Source organism: Sarcophilus harrisii, chromosome 4, assembly GCF_902635505.1.
Source record: "Sarcophilus harrisii chromosome 4, mSarHar1.11, whole genome shotgun sequence".
Classification (NCBI taxonomy): Eukaryota; Metazoa; Chordata; class Mammalia; order Dasyuromorphia; family Dasyuridae; genus Sarcophilus; species Sarcophilus harrisii.
Genome location: NC_045429.1, coordinates 32381096 through 32399935, shown reverse-complemented (window position 1 = coordinate 32399935; position 18840 = coordinate 32381096). Strand labels below are relative to the sequence as shown.

General features: G+C 39.7%; 1 protein-coding gene and 1 long non-coding RNA gene across 3 annotated transcripts in view; one reads left to right on the top strand and one right to left on the bottom strand.

The window, feature by feature from the left end:
* Positions 1–583: 583 nt before the first annotated feature.
* Positions 584–18840, bottom strand: part of LOC116423776 — a 71733-nt gene continuing 53476 nt past the window's right edge. Inside the window, exon 3 of the long non-coding RNA XR_004234298.1 lies at positions 584–961. This is a non-coding gene — a long non-coding RNA (uncharacterized LOC116423776). The remainder of the gene's footprint in view (positions 962–18840) is intronic.
* The window catches only part of EPHX4 (epoxide hydrolase 4), a 32280-nt gene continuing 19943 nt past the window's right edge, over positions 6504–18840 (top strand). Inside the window, exons 1-2 of one of the 2 annotated variants that reach the window (XM_003767230.4) lie at positions 6504–7372; positions 9981–10066. In XM_003767230.4, the coding sequence (XP_003767278.3) occupies positions 7124–7372; positions 9981–10066 (335 nt within the window). In that variant the 5' untranslated portion in view covers positions 6504–7123. Of the gene's footprint in view, positions 7373–8577; positions 8801–9980; positions 10067–18840 lie in introns of those variants that run through there. The other variant, XM_031969331.1, reaches the window with a different exon arrangement.

The window sequence follows — 18840 nt, the reverse complement described above, 5'->3', positions numbered from 1 at the left end:
ATCAGATTGAATTCATTGCCCCACTTCAGGTATGGGGATCCACTGCTCACCAATAAGGCCCATATCCCAAGAGATCCCTTATCTTTGCCCCTGGGCATCCTCTTGACACTTATTGGAATATAACTTGTCCTTTTGGATCAGCTTCTCAAACTTCTGGATGTCTCATAGATTGTCAGGTCTAATCCCGCCAGCCATTGCCCATAGGCTCTTTGGCACTGTGGATGGCAGAACCAGCACCAGCTGCTGTCATCCTAAACCCAAAACTTGATAAGGAACCCATAGGACCTAGTGTTAGGTCTATTGAAAACCAATTTCCTCTCCCTGAATTGAAGTTTTAACCTCGCACAAGGTTCAAAAGCCTAATAACCCTGACATCTCTGCTCTTTTGTAAACATTCTTTCCAGTGTCCATCTCACTCTTAATTATACTGATCCTTGACTGGTGAGTGACTGTTGGATTTGTTTTGATTCCCAACCTCCCTATTTTACTGGCTTAGCCTTAGCAGACCAGATGACTGGAACTCAGACTCAGTCAACATGTGGATGGGACCAACCCAAAATTACTCTGAGACATTCAGGGGACAAGCACTTGTTTAATCACATCATCGTCAGATTCGTCAGATCCCCAGCCCATTAATTGTGATACAGAACACACCCATTCCCAATGACACGGTCTGGTACCGAGCTCCCAAGAATTCCTGGTTTGCATGGTGTTATGATCTAGTGCAATGCATTTATACTGGGACTCTTCACAGCAACCCAGACCCTTTCTGTATCCTTGTGGCTCTGTTTCTGTGACTGTCTCTTCTCCCAGGTGAGACGGATGGGGCCGGCTCAGCATCCATTTTTCCTTCCCTGAACAACACCGAGCTCCTTTCCTTTTTTGTGGGATAGGGTCTGGCTAGCACCATGGCCCTGATGACTGCAGCTCTCATCAAAAGTAGGGTGAACTTTGTGCCACCCTGAAAGAAGAATGTTGGTTTTGCCAACAATTCTGGGGTGATCAGAGAAAGTTTGGCTCTAGTCCTCAAAGACTTGGAGTCCCCAAAGAACAGATGGCAGGACAGAACTGTACTAGTCCCTCTTCAATTCCTCCCCCGGTTAATTACCCTTATTATGTCCTTGTTGGGCCCATTCCTACTCTTCATCCTGATAACAATTGGTCCTTGTATACTTTCAAACCTTACTACATTTGTTCAGTGTCAAGCTGAATTCATTAAGATAATGGTTATGCAGCCTTTAACTTATATAGAAGAAGATTCTAGGATTTGAATCTTTCCCAAAAAAGAGTAGGGATTGTTTGATTTTTTTGTGCAGCAAGATAACTGTATAAATATGTATACAGATATTGTATTTAACGTATTTAATATGCATTGGTCATCCTGCCATCTAGAGGAGGAGGTGGGGGGAAGGAGAGGAAAAGTTGGAACAGAAGATTTTGCAACGTCAATGTTGAAAAATTACCCATGCATATATATGTCTTATAAATAAAAACTATAATAAAATAATTTTTTTTAAAAGGCATAGGGATTGTTGAACCTAAAAAGACTCTTGGTTTCTCATGAGAACCTGAACTTGGCCTCCTCACACTATCAATCAAAATAACAAGTAGAAGAATGCCCCTTCCCATTCCTGTTCTCTGCTGGTTTGATTGATCACCCCTGCAAAATGTTTTCTAAAATAAGACCAGTCATTGTTCTCTGTAACTGACTCTGGAAAGTCCCCTTAAGCCCATTCCCATCAAAACTTCTTACAAAATAGATTTAATGAAATGGAAAAAGCGTATAACTCCTTACAAAATAGATTTGACAAAATGGAAAAAGAGAACAATTCCTTGAAAAACAGAATTTGTGAAATGGGAAGAAAAAATCCATAGAACAGAACATTTAAAAATTCAATTAACCAAATACAAAAGGAGCTAAAAAAGTAACTGAAGAAAATAATTCACTAAAAATTAGAACTGAGCAAATGGAAAAGAATGATTCAATGAGAAATCAAGAATAGGTCAAACAAAACCAAAAAAAAAAAAAAAAAACCGAAAGAAAGAAAGAAAGAAAATGTGAAATACCTCATTGGAAAAACAACTGACCTGGAAAATAGATCTAGGAGAGATAATCTAAGGATTACTGGATTTTCTAAAAATCAAGATGAAAAAAAGAGCCTAGACATTATCTTTCAGGAAATTATCAAGGAAAACTGCCCTGATGTCCTAGAATCAGAAGGTAAAATAGACATTGAAAGAATTCACTGATTATCTCCTGAAAGAGACCCCAAAATGAAAATTCCAAAGAATATTGTAGTTAGATTTCAGAATTATTGGACCAAGGAAAAAGTATTGCAAGCAGCCAGAAAGAAACAATTCAAATATTGAGGAGCCACAATCAGGATTACCCTGGACCTAACAGCTTTTACTTTAAAGTATCAAAAGGCCTGGAATCTGTTATTCTGAAAGGCAAAGGAACTTGGATTACAGCCAAGAATCAACTATCCAGCTAAACTGAGCATTATCTTTCACAGGGAAGAAGATGAATGTTCAATGATACAGGTGAATTTCATTTATTCCTGATGAAAAGACCAGAGCTGAACACAAAAATTTGATCTCCAAATACAGAACTCAAAAGAAGCATAAAAAGATAAAAAGGAAAGAACTCTTGAGAATTTTATTTCTGTTATGGGTATACTTAGAGAGTGCAGGTATAATGTGGTTTTATTGTGATAATATAAAAAAGAAACTAGAGGTGGAAAGGGGACTGCACTGGAGAAACAGGAAAATGGAGATAAAATGAGGGAAATTACATCTCATGAAGCAATAAAAAAAACCCTATTATAATTGAGGGAAAGGAGGAAAGGGGAATGAACAATTTGTGAATCTTACTCTCGTCAGATTTGGCTTAAAGAGGAAATACTAGCCATATTTTCACAGAGAAATTTGTCTCACCTTATAGAGAAGTGGGAGAGGAAAGGGGAAAGAAAAAAGGGAAGCTAATAGAAGGGAAAACAGAAGTAGTAGGGGAAAGATATAAAAAAGAGGAGGAATTGTAAAGGGGGAGAGCTGACTGCGGAGGAGGGAAAGAGGGAAAGGAAAGAGAAAAGCATAACGGGGTAAATAAGATGATGTGAAGTACAGAATGAGTCATTTTAACTGTGAATGGGATGAATTCTTCCATAAAATGGAAGCTAATAGCAGACTAGATTAAAAGCCAGAATCCTACAATATATTGTTTACAAGAGATACATTTAAAACAGAATGATATATACAGAGTAAAGGTAAAAGGCTGGAACAGAATCTATTATGCTTCAGATGAAGTAAAAAAAAAAAAAAAAAAAACCAGGGGTAGTGATTCTGATCTCAAATCAAGCAAAATGAATTAAAAGAGATAAGGAAGGAAACTATATTGCTAAAGGGTACCATAGAAGAATTATCAATACTAAACATATATGCACCAAATGGTAGAGCATCCAAATTCCTAGAGGAGAAGTTAAGAGAGATGCAAGAAGAAATAGACAGCAAAACTATACTAGTGGGGGATCTCAGCCATGCTCTCTCAGAACTAGATAAATTGAACCACAAAATAAATAAGAAATAAGTTAAGGAGGTAAATAGAATTTTTAAAAAGTTAAGTATGATAGATCTTTGGAGAAAATTGAATGGAGACAGACAGGAATAAGCTTTTTGCTCAGCAGTTCATGGAACCTATATAAAAATTGACATATATTAGGGCGTAAAGATCTCAAAATCAAAGGCAGAAATAATAAATGCATTTTTTTCAGGTCATGATGGATAACCTGCCTACCCCCTACAGCTCCAGTGTTTTCACATCTTATGTCATCCCCACCCCAATAGTGTATCCTGTGAACCAGTATCAATGACTTACTCTTTGAACACAAAACTTCCACTTCCTGGTTCTCAAACTGTACATTTTGCCCAGTGGTCCCTAGTGCCTAGACTGTTCTTTTATCTTATCTCCATCTCCTCACTTCCTAGAGGTACCAGCTAAAATCTCACCTTCCAGGGAAAGCTTTACCAATTTGTCTTTATTCTAGTGCCTTCCCTCTATTGATTGTTTGCAATTTATCCTGTATATAACTTGTTTATACCTAATTGTATTTATGTTGCCTCCCCCATTAAAATTATGAGCTCCTTGAAAACCGTTTGTTTTCTTAATTTATTCAGAGTTTAGTATAGTTCCTGGCACATATGCTTCCAATTCTTTCATAATCTGGCTGTGTCCTGCTTTCTTTGATATCTTGATGGATCTGTGATCTCATTAATGTGCATCTTCCCTTGAACAGTGCACATTGCAACTCATCCATATGTACTCATCCTTGTCCTATTTGTGTCTCTCTTCTCACATAAATTATTTTTAAAGTTAATTCTGATTTTTACCCAATGATATCTCGGGGTGATGTTTTGACTCTTGAATGAATTGGATTTAAGAGAATCAGAATTGCACAAAGTTGTCAGCCTCACAACAGAACAAATGGAAAACCACACATGAAGTTAGTTTTATTATACACTGCTTGACTTTCTTTAAGTATATACTGACATTAAAATGTGGTTTTCAAAGTTAGTCTTCCCCAGCTTCTGGTTTTCTTCACTTAAAATTATAAAATGGGATCACAAGGAGGATAGATCTTTGATACTGCATTCATTCCAGCAGAAACATGTTTATCTTTTGTTCTTACTATTTGAGCAGCCTACCTCTTTTTTTTTTTTTTTTTTTTCGAGCATAAATCTCTCCAATGCTTCTTTTTACACTGCTTCTGCATAATTCTTCACTGGTAATGTTTTGCAATTTACTCATAAGCCATTCTTCACTTTGGTCAATTATAACTTCAGGTCTTTTGAAACATGATATTCTATGAATTTCAAGCACAGGATGTTAGAAAGATGGTGAGGGTGATTTATTTGTGAAAGTTTTACAATGAGATGATTAACTTCTCCCCCCCACTTCAAGTCTTCCTTTTGGACATTCAAAAACTTCTATTTCCAAATGAGTGCTTATGTGGTAAACTATAGAAAGGAGAAAATTCGTGAATAAGATTTCATGTGTCCAATTAAAGGATATTCTTTGCAGTTTACCAACTTTGGGAAGGATATTGTGGTACTCCAAATCTATGTCTTGATTGTAGTGGTGGGAAACTTCTTTAAAGATGGCTTTCCAAGTTTCTTCTTTTGTATAGTATCTGTGATAGGGATTTCTCCTCACTTTTCAGGATCCCCAAGATGGGAACTTGTGGAAAACAACATGTTAACCTACAAATTCCACTTGCATGTTTTTGGGGAAAATGGGGGTTTTTTTGAGCATTTTGATTGGTTGAGGGAGTAAAGGAAGGAGAAAAGGAAGCTGAGGTGTGATTGTGACTCATCCTTTGCTCCATTTTGAACCAATTCTCAGAGACAAGAACCTGGTTTTATTCTCTTGGCTGGGCTTTTGAGAAATTCTCCCCTGAATAATGGTGAATATCTTTGATAAGTATGCCTCTCCTTGTCTCATGCCTTACTGTTCTCTGTTAAATCCTTCAAGGAATAAGGAATGAGTTTGATGTGTAAATGGGAGAGATATTGTTGGAAAACAATCTTCAAGACTATATATATATATAATTTTTTTTTTTTTTTACTAAGTTCATTTGCCAGTCTCCAGTTCCTAACATTCTCTTAGAACTCTATGAAATGGAACAGTAGGCAATTTGCCTATGGCAAGAGAAGGCCTTTCCCACAGAAACACATTTTCTCTAAAGGAAATTCAATTCATTCCCCCCCCCCCCCATTCAATTTTGGACCCAATTCAATATCCATTAATAGTGTCCAGTAAGTGTGTGCTGCCAGAATAGCTCTATGGGTTGTCCACCCAACTTCTTATCACAATCTGGACAATAAATATTTTTTATCCATTTGGTTTTTCCTTTGTAGATAATCTAAATTCTTGAACTCTTCTGGCTTGTATTCAGAGACTCTGCAATTGATGCAACCAGCACAATATCATTTGTAAACAAGAGAATCTGGAGGAATTCATCATCTTCAAGAATTTACCTCTAGTTTGGACTCAAAACTGAACATTATTAGCAGTGCAATTGCTGAAATAAATATTGATAGTAAATATTGACAGTAGAATTACTAGTCACTTAATTGTAGTTAAAACTGCTCCTTAGGGGGGAAAAATGTATCTAGTCTCTCTCTTTTTTTAAGCTTAATTTTTTAAATCTTATTTTTCTCAATTAGATACAAAAAAAATTTGTTTTTTTTTTTAACATTTTTTTAAAATTTTGACTTCCAAATCTTCTCCCTCTCAAAGGGGGCAAGCAATTTGTTATACAAGTGAAGTCATTCAAAACATACTTCCTTATTAGCTGTGCTGCAAAAGAAAATAGACTAAAAGAAAAAGGGAAAGAAAAAAGTTTCCAAAAGTTCTCTTTGGCACTGTCCTCAGAGTCCATCTGTTCTTTCTCTGGGGGTGGACGGCGTTCCTGCCGCTGAGTTCTCCCGCATGGGCTTGGATCGTTGGGTCGCTCAGAGGAGCCAGGTCATTCTCAGGGGCTCGTCGCCCGAAGACGTCGTGGCTGCTGCGTACAACGGAGGTGCTCCGGGGTCCGTCCTCTTCACTTTGGATCAGTTCAGTCCAGTGTCGGGGTGTTTTTCCGAAACCATCCTGCGCCTCGTTTCTTCCGCACAACAGTATTCCATCACGATCCTCTGCCACAACTCGCTCCCGGCTTTTATTTACAAGCCCCGCCTAATGGGAAGAACCTGGAAGGCCAGCCTCGTTTGTTTTCCTTTTTAGCGGGGTGAAGCCTTCTCGCCAACGCGGCGGAGCGGGCGGGGCCCACGGGAGCCCTTCCGAGCGACGCGGAGGCTAGGTACCAGCGAGCTGGCTCGGCTCCTGGGGAGCTCCGCGGCGGAGGCTCTGCGGAGGGTGAGGAGGGGGGGGGGGTCCCCGCGGCGCAGCCCGTCTTCCTGCTCCGCTCGGCCGCAGTCCGCCCCGAGTCTGGGCTCCGGGGCAGGGCTGGGGGGTGCGAGGAGCCGGCGCAAGGTGCGGGGTACCGGGCGCAGGGGCCGAGGACGCCCGCCCCACCGCGCCGGCAAAGGGGGCTGAGCGGCCGGCGGCCCCGGAGCCGTCCCTCCGATGGCGATGGCGAGGCTCCGGGATTACTGGCCGCTGCTGACCGCGCGACTGACCGGCGCTGTCCGGGCTCTGCTCTTCTGGACCCTGGTGTATGGCTATTGCGGGCTCTGCGCCTCCATTCACCTGCTGAAACTTTTGTGGAGCATCGGGAGGGGACCCGGCCAGACCTTCCAGCGGCTCGTGAGGGAGAACCCCCCAGCCTGCTTGAACGACCCCTCCTTGGGAACCCACTGCTACGTGCGGATTAAGGTAAAGGCCGAGGCTGCCCGGGCCACGGCCGGCAGCGCAACGCAGCCCCGGAGGGAGGGAGGGGGGGGGCACGAGGGCCCCGAGAGCCCCAGGGCCTTCGTGATCCGGGGGCAGTTTGGTGCCAAACAGAGCCGTGCCCACCCCCGCGGGCGGGGAGGGTGGATCGTCAGCATGGGGGGAGGGAGGGCTCGCCGTGGACAGCGAGAGTTCAGATGGGGGCTCGGAACGGAAAGACGGTGCGAGGAAGCAAGACTTGGGGTTAGGCTCACCGGTGTGTGCTTGGTGTGGCGCGCGGTGTGGACAGAGAGACAGACAGACGAGACAGACAAAGAAAGACAGAGAGGGAGAGAGAAGGGGAGGGAGAGAGACGGAGGAGACAGAGAGAAAGAAACAGAGAGAGAGAGAGAAAAACAGAGAGAGGGAGAAACGAGAGACGAAAAGGAGAAAGAGGAGAGAAAAAAGAAAGGGAGGAAGGGAGAGGAGGAGGGAGGCAAAGAGAGAGAGAGAGAGAGAGAGAGAGAGAGAGAGAGGGAGGAGGGAGAGAAGAGAGGAGGGAAAGAGAGGGAGGAGGGAGAGATACAGAAAGAGGGGGAGAGAGAGAGAGAGAGACAGATGGATGGAGAAGGGGGGCACATCCGCACACTTACTTAAATCTGACAAATAGCAGTCTATATTGAAAGTTGGATTTTGAAGGAAGTTGGCAGGGGAGGAGATTAGGATTTCTTTAATAGGAATCCTATCCTCCATTGTCACCCCCCTCCCCAACATATACACACAATATCCTCCAGTCATCTTTTTGTCCTCAGAATCTATCAACTGTAAGGGACCGAGTATGAGACCCAAGTGGTAAAAATGCACGGAATGAAAAAGTAAAGAGTAATTCGGGGGAAATTTGAGGTGCCAAACAGCAGTGAAAATGAGAAGAGCCGGGAACTGTGCATCCCCGGATGCCCTAGAAATTATTAGCAAATGATTCACACACGGTACATATGGTGGGGGGGCGGGAGGGCGGGGGAATCGATGCAGCAAACTTAAGGAGGACTGGAATAAAACGTAAGCCTTTCCCTCCGGTGCTTCCGGATTGCCTCGAAGATAGATACCAGCCCCCGGGCCCCCTGTTTCAGGGCGGTGGCACGCGGGGGCAGAGCCGGGCACACTGCACCAAGCGGTCTGGCTCTTGCGTTACTCGCTGTCACGTGGGCCCGGCTCTGCTCCCCAGCTTTTTTGGAGTCGGGAGCCCCGAGGCTTAGTGACCTTTGGCTGTTCGGGCTCCAAGAGAAGCGAGTCCTCTAGTGGGAGGGAAAGTGGCCGGTTAGGGGCAGAGGCTGGGCCAGGGGATGGTGGGACCCGATGTGCTTAACTGTCCCACGGGAGTGGGGAGACTTTCCCAACGGACTCGGAACCATTAAGCCCCTCAGAGGTTCCAGGGTAGGTGCCCCTTGTAACCTCAAGGCAAAAGTCAGACCACAGTTGGCAGTGGAAATTGGGGGGGGGGGTCTTTTTCTTTGAGTACCTGGGTACTGGACACAAACTCCAGATTCTAACTTCTGGCCTCGGGCCTTCCAGCCTCTGCTAGCTTTCATTCCTCCTTGTGCATTCATTTGCTTTCCTTCCTATTTCTATTTCTTATTTTATTAATCTCTATTTTCTTTCTGTTCTATTGCATTCCTATTAAATTGCTCATCTATTTCCTTTCTATTACTCCATCTTTCTTTATCTCTAGCTTTTTCCCATCTCTGGCTCTGGCTCTGGCTCTCTCTCTCTCTCTCTGTGTCCCTCTGTCTCTGTCTTTCTTTGTCTCTGTCTCTGTGTGTCTCTAAGTCTCTCTGTGTCTGTGTCTCTCTGTGTCTCTTTCTTTTTGTCTCTGTCTCACTTTATCTCTATGTCTATCTCTGTCTCTGTCTCTCTGACTCTGTCTCTGTGGTCTCTGTCCCTCAGTCTCTGTATCTCTTTCTCTGTTTCTCTGTCTCTGTCTCTGTCTCTCTCTTTCTATGTCTCTGTCTCTGTCTCTCCCCTGTTCCTGTAATTTTTCTTCTCCTTGTCACGACACTTACCTATGAAGTGAAACGTGGAACTCTCAGAGCATTCCACTGTCAGGAAGAATTACCAAAATGCCCAAGAGGAGCAGGAAATAGACAGCCTAGAGAACCATACAAACAGCATCCAACCGGAAAAAAAATGTGGGAAGCAAAGACCTAAAAGAGGGAGGGAGGAGAGGTGTGAATTATGTAACTGATGGCATAGATACTGACTAGTTTGCTGAGCAAAATATGTGGTGAGGAGGTAAACAAGACAGGGAAGACGGTCAGACTGGAGTCCTTCCCCTGCCTTGCAGAGCCTGAACTGATGAAACGTGACACTTCAGTGGGATGAAAGTCATAAAAGTGACCCTGCTTCCCAATGAGTGATCTGCCTGTAGAGTGGTGCAGGGAGGAAAGTTACTGTGAAGAATGTACCTCACTGATAAGTCTTGGCTCTGGTTATTTCTTGTTGATGTCACAGAATAAGACAAATGAGTATTTTAAAAATCAAATGTAAAGACTAAGTATTATTTTGGTATTTCAAAACATCACTGAAATCCCAAATGCAATGTCTTCTTCCCCTGCAGGATTCAGGGCTAAGGTTTCATTATGTAGCTGCCGGAGAGAGGGGCAAGCCGCTTCTGCTGCTGTTACACGGCTTTCCTGAGTTCTGGTAAAACCCCTTCCCTTCCTTTCATTAAAGATTCCATCCACCTTTTATGGGATGACCTCTCATTTTCAAGTCAGGACATTTGCCAGAGCCCTCTCTAATAGGTTGTTGTTGTCCCTGGGGCTTGCACTGATCTGCCCTTTTCCTAAAAGGGCCTAAATGGAGGGGTTTCGTTCAGATATGCCCCTCCCAGCCACTGAAGTTTATATTTTAACGGCACAGATCTGTTTCCAATAGCAACTGCAAAGAACTTAGGCCATATTTCCATATACCAAGAGGCGAGCTGTCAGAAGATGGCATAGTAGATAAGAGTGTTAGAATCACAAAGACCTGAATTCAAATCCTTCCTCTGGCACCCGTCTGCCGTGTGACCTTGGGGAAGCCACTTCTGAGTACTTTTCCCCAACTATAAGATATAGACAAATGAATAAATCTGAGAGAGATTCCATATACCATTGAAATCACAGGTCCAGAATAAAGAAGAAGACAATGATGATGAAGAATCAGTCAACAATACTTATAAAATGAACACTAGACACAAAATGCACTTAAGTCATAGGGGCCAGGAAATAAAAGACTTTTAAAAGTTACAGATAAAAGAAGATACAAGAGGCTATTTTTTAAAAAATTTTGTGGCAGCTGGGGTTAAGTGGCTCCTCTGAGGTCACACAACTAGTGTCAAGTGTCTGAGGCTAGATTTGAACCCAGATCCTTTTGACTCCAGGGTTGGATTCTGTCCACCTATGGCTACTGCTTTTAAGGAAGCTTCATGTTGGGAGAGGAAGGGGGAACATGAAAGTACACAGGAATCTCAAAGACTTTTTAAAATAAGTTTTTATTTATGCTGTTTTTTACATTGTCATAGTTATTCCCAGTATCCTTCCTCTTCCCCCTTCCACAGACCTGTTCCCTATAACAAATAATATTTTCAAAAGAGAAAAAATCAATGCAATTGATGGATACAGTGAAAAAGACTGAAAATCTGTGCCATAAGTAACACCTGCCATGAATGGACTGCCCACCTCCCTGATGGACTGGGTTGGGGTTGCCTTCTCATATCTCTTCATTAGAGTCCTTCTTGGTCTTTATAATTTTGTTGCATTTGCCATTGTTATTCTTTCTATTTACATTGTTGTGATCATTGTACATATTATGTTCTTGTCTCTGCTTAAGTTAATCTGTATCAATTCCTATAGATCTTTCTATCTTCTCTGTATTCATTACACTCATCCTTTCTTACAGCACAGTAATATTTCATTACATTCATGTACCACAGTTCAGCCATTTCCCCATCAATGGGCATCAACCTTACCACAAACACTTTTAACTAATAACGTCAATAAGCTGATATTGATAACAATATCACTGTTAACTAATAACATCAAATAAACATATCAATAGTTCATAGAAAATTAAAACTGGATGACATATCAGCCATCATCTTTGTCCAACTCACCCTTTTAATAACTGAGGAAACTGAGCCCCTGAAAGGTGTCTGTCTGCTCCAAAGAGCACATTATAATGTAATACATATTTTATCTTTTCTTTTTGGTCATGTGTACTATAGTTTGCAATAGTGGTTAGCACAAATTTTAGAAAGAAAATAGCAACCTACTCCAGTTATAATTAAGGGGAAAACTGTCTGATCCATATTTGAACACAACATGACAAATAATAAATACAGAGAAAATAGTGAGGAAAATAAAACAATCCATTATAAATTTTTTAACCAGAATTCAAAAAATAATTTTTGTACTAGTGAAAGGAGAAATTGATTTTTCATCACAAAGATCTGATTTTGTGAGGTTTCGTAAGCTAAATAGGTCAGCCTGATCAATAGCTGGATGGAAAAAATCATAATTCACTGAATGAATATAAAAGTGGTGCTAAAATGTCCTTTATATGTGGAGTTTTATTTTAGATAAGATGTCAAAATGAATGTTTGGCCATATTTTTTTCTAAGGACAATGTAGTTTGACTTTATTTATGATAACTTGGGCTACATAGAGAGGTAGAAAAGATGGTGTAATATGAGAGGTTCAGGGCAGGATCCATGCCTCCAAATATCTATCAGTTCTTGAATTATTCCATTAAAAATTAATTCCATTCAATTCAACAAGCATCTATTAAACACCTTGTATGTGCAACATCTAAAGCCAGTAGGAATGGGGGTAAGAATAAAACATCCACAAAAATAACTTTAATGGAAAATAAATTATAATTAATGTCTTTGGAGTGGTGTACATAAAATATAACAGGAGTTAGAGATCACATCCATTTGGAGGAGGATCATTACTTGACTTCATGGAAGGAGGTAGCATTTGATTTAGCCCTTGGAGCATGAGTAAGATTTGGTTGCCATTGGGACTTTCTAGATGGAAAGGATAATGTGAATAAAGACATAAGAATGGACAAAAAAAGGCATATGGAGCATTTAGGGAATGGCAAATAGTGAAGTTTTGCTGACCATATAATGCCTAAGGAGAATAATGGGAAAGAAAGGAAGAAAGGTGGGACTGTAGAAAATTTTGAGGGATTAGAACCTCATCCCATAAGCAAAATAGAACCACTGAAGGCTTATGAGCAAAATGAAGAGCTCGGTTTACATTCAAGAGAAGCAGTTTCTGAGTGACATTCGGAGTTCAAAATATGGAACATCCAGACACATTATGAGTAGTTCAATTGCTGGAGCAAACAATCACCTCCTTGTCTGTGTCAAAGATATCCTTCTTTCCTATTAGTCATTGGTTTTATTATCTATTAATTCATATGAACACAGCTGACTGATGAGGTGTTCACTGATGATGTGCTGCTTCTTACTTTTCAATGATAATATTCATTCTATATTCATTAAATAATAAAACCCTAGAATTAGAGGGAGATTTTCAGGCTGCCCAGAATAACCCGAAGCATGAATCCCAACTATAACTTCAAAAACTTCAGTGAGAGTGACCTGAATACTCCCAAACACAGGCTCTCCATTCCATTGCTGGATAAGTTTCTAATTATTGTTAAGTTTTTTCTTATACTAAAACAAAATCTGCCTCCCTGTAATTTTCACCTAATGTTTCTAGTTATATCCTGTAGGCAAAGTAAAACAGGATCTAACTCCCCTCCCATATAATAGCTCTTTAAATGCTTGATGATGGCTCTCATATTACCTCAGTGTGCTTGTTTCTGCATATCCACGTATTTCAAAACCAATCCTCATGTGATAAGTAAGCAGCTAGATAGCGTAGTGGATCAGACACTGGGCTTGGAAACAAGAAGACTCATCTTTATGAGTTCAATCCAGCCTCAGACACTTCCTAGCTCTGTGTCCCTGGGCAAGTCACTTAAGCCTCTTTGCCTCAGTTTCCTTATCTGTAAAATAAGCTGGAGAAGAAAATGACCAACTACTCCAGTCTTTTTGCTAAGAAAAAGCCAAATGGGGTCACGAAGACCTGACTGAAAAAAACAACTGAATAACAAAAGTTCCTTGAAAACAAGATGTCTAATTTTTGTCACTGTATCTCCAATGCAGAGTGTCTGACTTGCAGAGTTGAATTGAATGTTGTAAACCTCCTTCCATCTTGGTCACTTCTCTTCAGTGATCCAATTTATCAATGATCTTCCTAAAAGCTTGCTTCCATCACTGGATGTAAGAGTACATATGTGCCTAATCGGTCAATTAACAAGCATTTATTAAGTGCTTACTTACTATGTTTCAGGCACTGAACTAAGCACTGAGAATATAACAAGTAGCAAAAATATTTTTTAAAAGTTCCTGCAATCAATGAGCTCACACTCCCATGTTCCTATATTTATTGTATTAATTAATAATTGCATTAACTTATTTTCCATATCATAACTATTGAGCCCACAGTCCACTGAAACCCCCAGATCGTTTTCAAATAAATGGCTTTAAAGTCCTTTTTGTCCTCTTTTGTACTTGTGAGATTGCTATTTTGAATTTAAGTGTAATGCTTTGTGTTCACTCCTATTAGATTTCATTTCATGAACTAAATCCTAACATTCTAGCCTGACAAGGTCTTTGGATTCTGATTTATCTAATATGTTAGCTATACTTGTTTTATTTTATCTGTAAAATCAGAGAAGCAGTCTATGTCTGCCTTTATCCAAAGCGTGGCAACAATGTTCAATACGTACCGGCCATCAATGATTACTGGATTACTACTTTAAAGATCTACTGATAGAAAATTAATGACTCCATAGGGTCTAATACTTAAATTAGTTTCAGAATCTACCTAGCTGTCAATCCTGTTGTCTGGATCATATCTCTCCATTTTGTCCCCAAGAATAGCAGGGAAACCTTTGCCAAATGGTTTGTTGGAAACCAGGTAAATATATGTGTGTGTGTATTTTTTCTTTTTACATCTCCCTGATCCACCAATCTGGTAAATCTTCCCTCCCCCCCCCAAAAAAAAAAGAGCATAAGGATAGTGTGATATCTTCTAATCTTGATGAAACCATATTAGTTCTTTACAATTATGTCTTCCTTTGTCATTTGTCATCCCTTTAATCAGAGCCATAATTAGGTAGGTCATTTGCACTAGGGTGGTAAATCCACATCCCTGAGGGTGTTTCTTCCTGGGTCTACCCCATCTCTAGTGGCCAATGGCCTTGTCCATCAACAATGCTCTCTTCTCTAGCCAGTCTCCATCCTTGACAGTGTCAGCCCACTTTGTACTGGAGCCCTTCCAGTAAGGTAGAAATTTCTGTGTAGTCTCAGAAGTGTCAAAGTCAAAATTAATACTTTGAGTTTTAAAGGATCTGAACTGCCAGCATAACCCCTAAGTGCAGCAGAAAACAGATTAAAAGGTAACTGAGAAATGTTTGACAAAATAAGTGAAAATACAGTACGGCAGAGATGCTCATTTGTGGTTCTTTAAGTTGAAATACAGCTTCAGAGATTAGTTTCTATTTTTGAGTTTCACACCACACTGGCGATTGTGCGACACCACACTGGCGATTGTGCCATTTGCCTCAGATGAAAATATTGCTAATTAATAGCTTGTTATGTTTTTTCATTCTAGTCTAATTCTTTGTGACCTCATTTGGGATTTTCTTGGCAAAGCTATTAGAGTGGTTGGCCCTTTCCTTCTCCAGCTCATTTTACAGATGAAGAAACTGAGGCAAATAAGGTTAAATGACTTTCCCAGGCTCATACAGCTAGGAAGTGTCCCAGACCCGATTTGAAATGAAATGAAAATGAAGTCTTCCTGATTCCAGTCCTATTACTCTCCTCTGTGCCAACAACCTAGTTAATAACTTACCTTCCCTTTAATAACAGGCTAGTGTATTAACCTGCCTTTAATTTAGTAGAAAAGCCTAGAGCAGGCTTTTGAACATTTCTATTTTTTGGTCACAGACTTTTAAAAAATTTACATTTTGAGTTCTAAGTTCTAAATCCATCCCGATCCCATATTAGAGAAGGTCAACATTTTATACATGTGTTGTATGTGTGTGTGTGAAACCAAACAATACATATTTCCATATATCAGTTCTTTTTCTGGAAGTGGATAGCATTTTCCTTCATAAACCTTTCATAATTGATTTGAAAGATCATATTACTCAGTAGAGCTTAGTCATTCACAGTTAATTCTTGGAACATATTGCTGGTTCTGCTCATTTCATTCCACATCAGTTCATGTAAGTCTTTTTGTTTTTTTCTGAAAGCATCCTGCTCATCATTTTTGTTTAATATTCCATCATAATCATATTCCACAACTTATTCAGCCATGAGCATCCCCTTCATTTCTGAATTCTTTGTCACTACAAAGAGAACTGCCATAAATATTTTAGAACATACAAGTTTTTTTTGCCCAAAGGGCTATCCAACTGTGCATCCCTTTTGATCCAGGAGTGCCACAATTGTGTCTGTATCCCAAAGAGATCATGAAAGAGGAGAAATGTCATGTATGTGCAAAAGGGTTTGTAGCAGTTTTTGTAGTATCAAGGAATTGGAAATTGAGTGGATACCCATCAACTTGGAAATGACTAACTTATGGTATATAGATGTAATGGAAGATTATTGTTCAAGAATCGATTATCAGGCTGATTTCAGAAAAGCCTGCAAATATTTATATGAACTGATGTTGAGGGAAGTGAGCAGAAAGCAAGATTATATGATGATCAACTAAGATAGACTTGGCTCTTCTCAGCAATATAGTGATCCAAAATGATTCCAAGAGACCTGGGCTAGAAAATGCTATCCACATCCAGATGGACACAATGCAGATCAAAGCATATTATTTTCTTTCTTTTTTCCTATTTTTACATTATTAAAGCTTTTTATTTTCAAAACATATGCATAGATAATTTTCAACATTCACCCTTGCAAAACCTTGTCTTTCAATTCTTTTCCCTCCCTTCCTCCTATCCCCTTCCCTAGATGGCAATTAATCCAATGTATGTTAAACATGTATAGTTCTTCTACACACATTTCCACAACTATCAAAAGCATAATATTTTCATCTCATACTATTTTCCTCATGCCTTTTCCCTTTTGTTCTTATTTTTCTTTCACAACATGACAAATGTAGAAATATGTTTAAAAGTATTGTACATATATAGCCTAAATCAGATTGATTGCCTGCTGTCTTAGGGAGAAAGGAGATAATGGAAGGAAGGAGAAAAAAAATCTGGAACTCAGAATTTTACAAAAAAGAATGTTGAAAAGTATCTTTACATGTAATTGGAAAAACAAAATCTTATTGAAATAAAAAAGACAAAATGAAAAAAGGAAAATAAAGGAACATATAAGTTATTTTCCTTTTTTTTTCCCCATCATCATCTTGGGAAACAGACCTAACGACGGTAGAGTAGGGGAGTCAAAGAATATACAGTTTTATAAGTCTTTGGGCATAATTCTAAATTGCTCTCCAAAAATCTTTTTAGGAGTTTAGTATAGAACACTTCTTAGAATAATGTTTTTAATACATGGGATTACAAGGGAAATTAATTATATTGAAATATAGTTTTCAAAATATAAAAAAAAAACCCAATCAAATTAAAGAAACCCATATTTAGAAGTCCCCACATAGAAAATTTAAGAATCCTTGGTCACAGAGATGAATTTGAACACAGCTCTTCTTGAATATGTTCAACACTCTCTCTACTATGCCACATAGTAAAATATGCTGCTAGTGAAAAATATATACTTGAAGAAAAGAAGGAAGGAAATAGGTATAAGTAGCTATTATGTACCATGCATTGTGCTAATTGAGTTACAAATATTATTTTATTTGATCTTCACAACAACCCTGGGAGGTAGAAGCTATTTTACAGCTGGGGAAACTGAGGCAAGCATAAGTTAATTGACTTGCCACTAGTAAGTGTTCAAGACTGGGTTTGACATGGGTTTTCCTGATCCTAGGTCTGGCACTCTACTGCCCCACCTAATTTCCTGAAGGGCAAACCTAGTCAGTATTTATCATTCATTTTCTTCACTTTTCTAAAAATTGAGACTTCTGCTCTTTCTCAAGGCCAAAGTTTCTTTTCCACTCTCTTTGAACTTTCAGAGACCTCTGACAGTGGCTCAGCAACTATATCTATCCTTTTTCTTGTTACCCTAAGACTTTGTTCATTTGGGACCGATAATGTGAATTCAGGAAGAAAAATCAGACCTTCTCTTAGGATATCTCCCTATTTAGTCTGGTTATCAATTCTCTATTGGTCTATTTTCCCCCTTATTCTTTTTAGTACAAAGATCATTCTCCTTGGAAGGAAAACCATGAAAAATAAGAGTTGGAAAATTCTTGGTTCTTCATTCTGGGTGCGAATACGTTCCCTTTTCCTGTTCTCTTTTCTCCAATATTGCTTTTATGGAAAGCTCCATAGTACACAAAGTACTCTTCTTACCTGTTCCCTAAGAAAGTAGGTAGTACAAATTACAATTCCCTTTCTAGAATCAGAGAAGCCAGAGATTTCTCCATCTCCATCAGAACCCTGAGATTCCAACCCCATTTCATTGACTCCAAGTTGATCCTTCTTCTACTCAACAACATAACCTCTCATACTGCATCCTCATGGCCATCTTAGAATTGTCCATGGAAGTCTTTACATGTAATTGAAGAGAAAATAAAATAAAATACTATTAAGTGCAATAAAAAATATAAAGGAACTGAGTCCCAGTGAAGTCAAGTGACATCCAATGACACATAGATGGTGTCAGAGTCTTACTCCAGAGAAAGTGTTTTGCTGCCATATAGTTCTGCTTTTATAGACTTAGGAACTTTTCAAAAATAGTGCAATTCCCTGTCCAGCTGAAGGAAGCTAACAAAGATATGATACAAATATAAATGCACACCAAGTTACCTTGGCAAGATACACTTGAAAATAAGGTTCTTCTGCAAAAAGATGACATTTTGTCGTCCTCTCCCTTCCTCTTTCTGAATCAGTTTTAAAAATATTTTGAGCTGACAAAGCAGTTTCTTTGAGTGCTTAGAGTCCTTTTTCTCACCAGCTGTAGAAAATATATTCATCAAAATTCTTGAGTGATGAGGCATGTGAGCATTTTACAAAAGGTTATTTATGCTACTGAGCACAAAGTGGCTGATCACAACAGCCCAGCCTCCACAAGAGATGCAGAAAACAGGAGAAAGGCTGTTCTGCATCTGAAGAACAAAACCTTTGTTATTTTAATAGAGTAAAACCTGGGAAAGTGCCTGGTGTCTAGATAAACCTCTTGCTGTTAACTAACCTGGAAGAAGTAAATGGAAATATAGATGAAAATAAATCAAATAGTTGGTTTTTATTGTTCGGTTGTTTTGAAT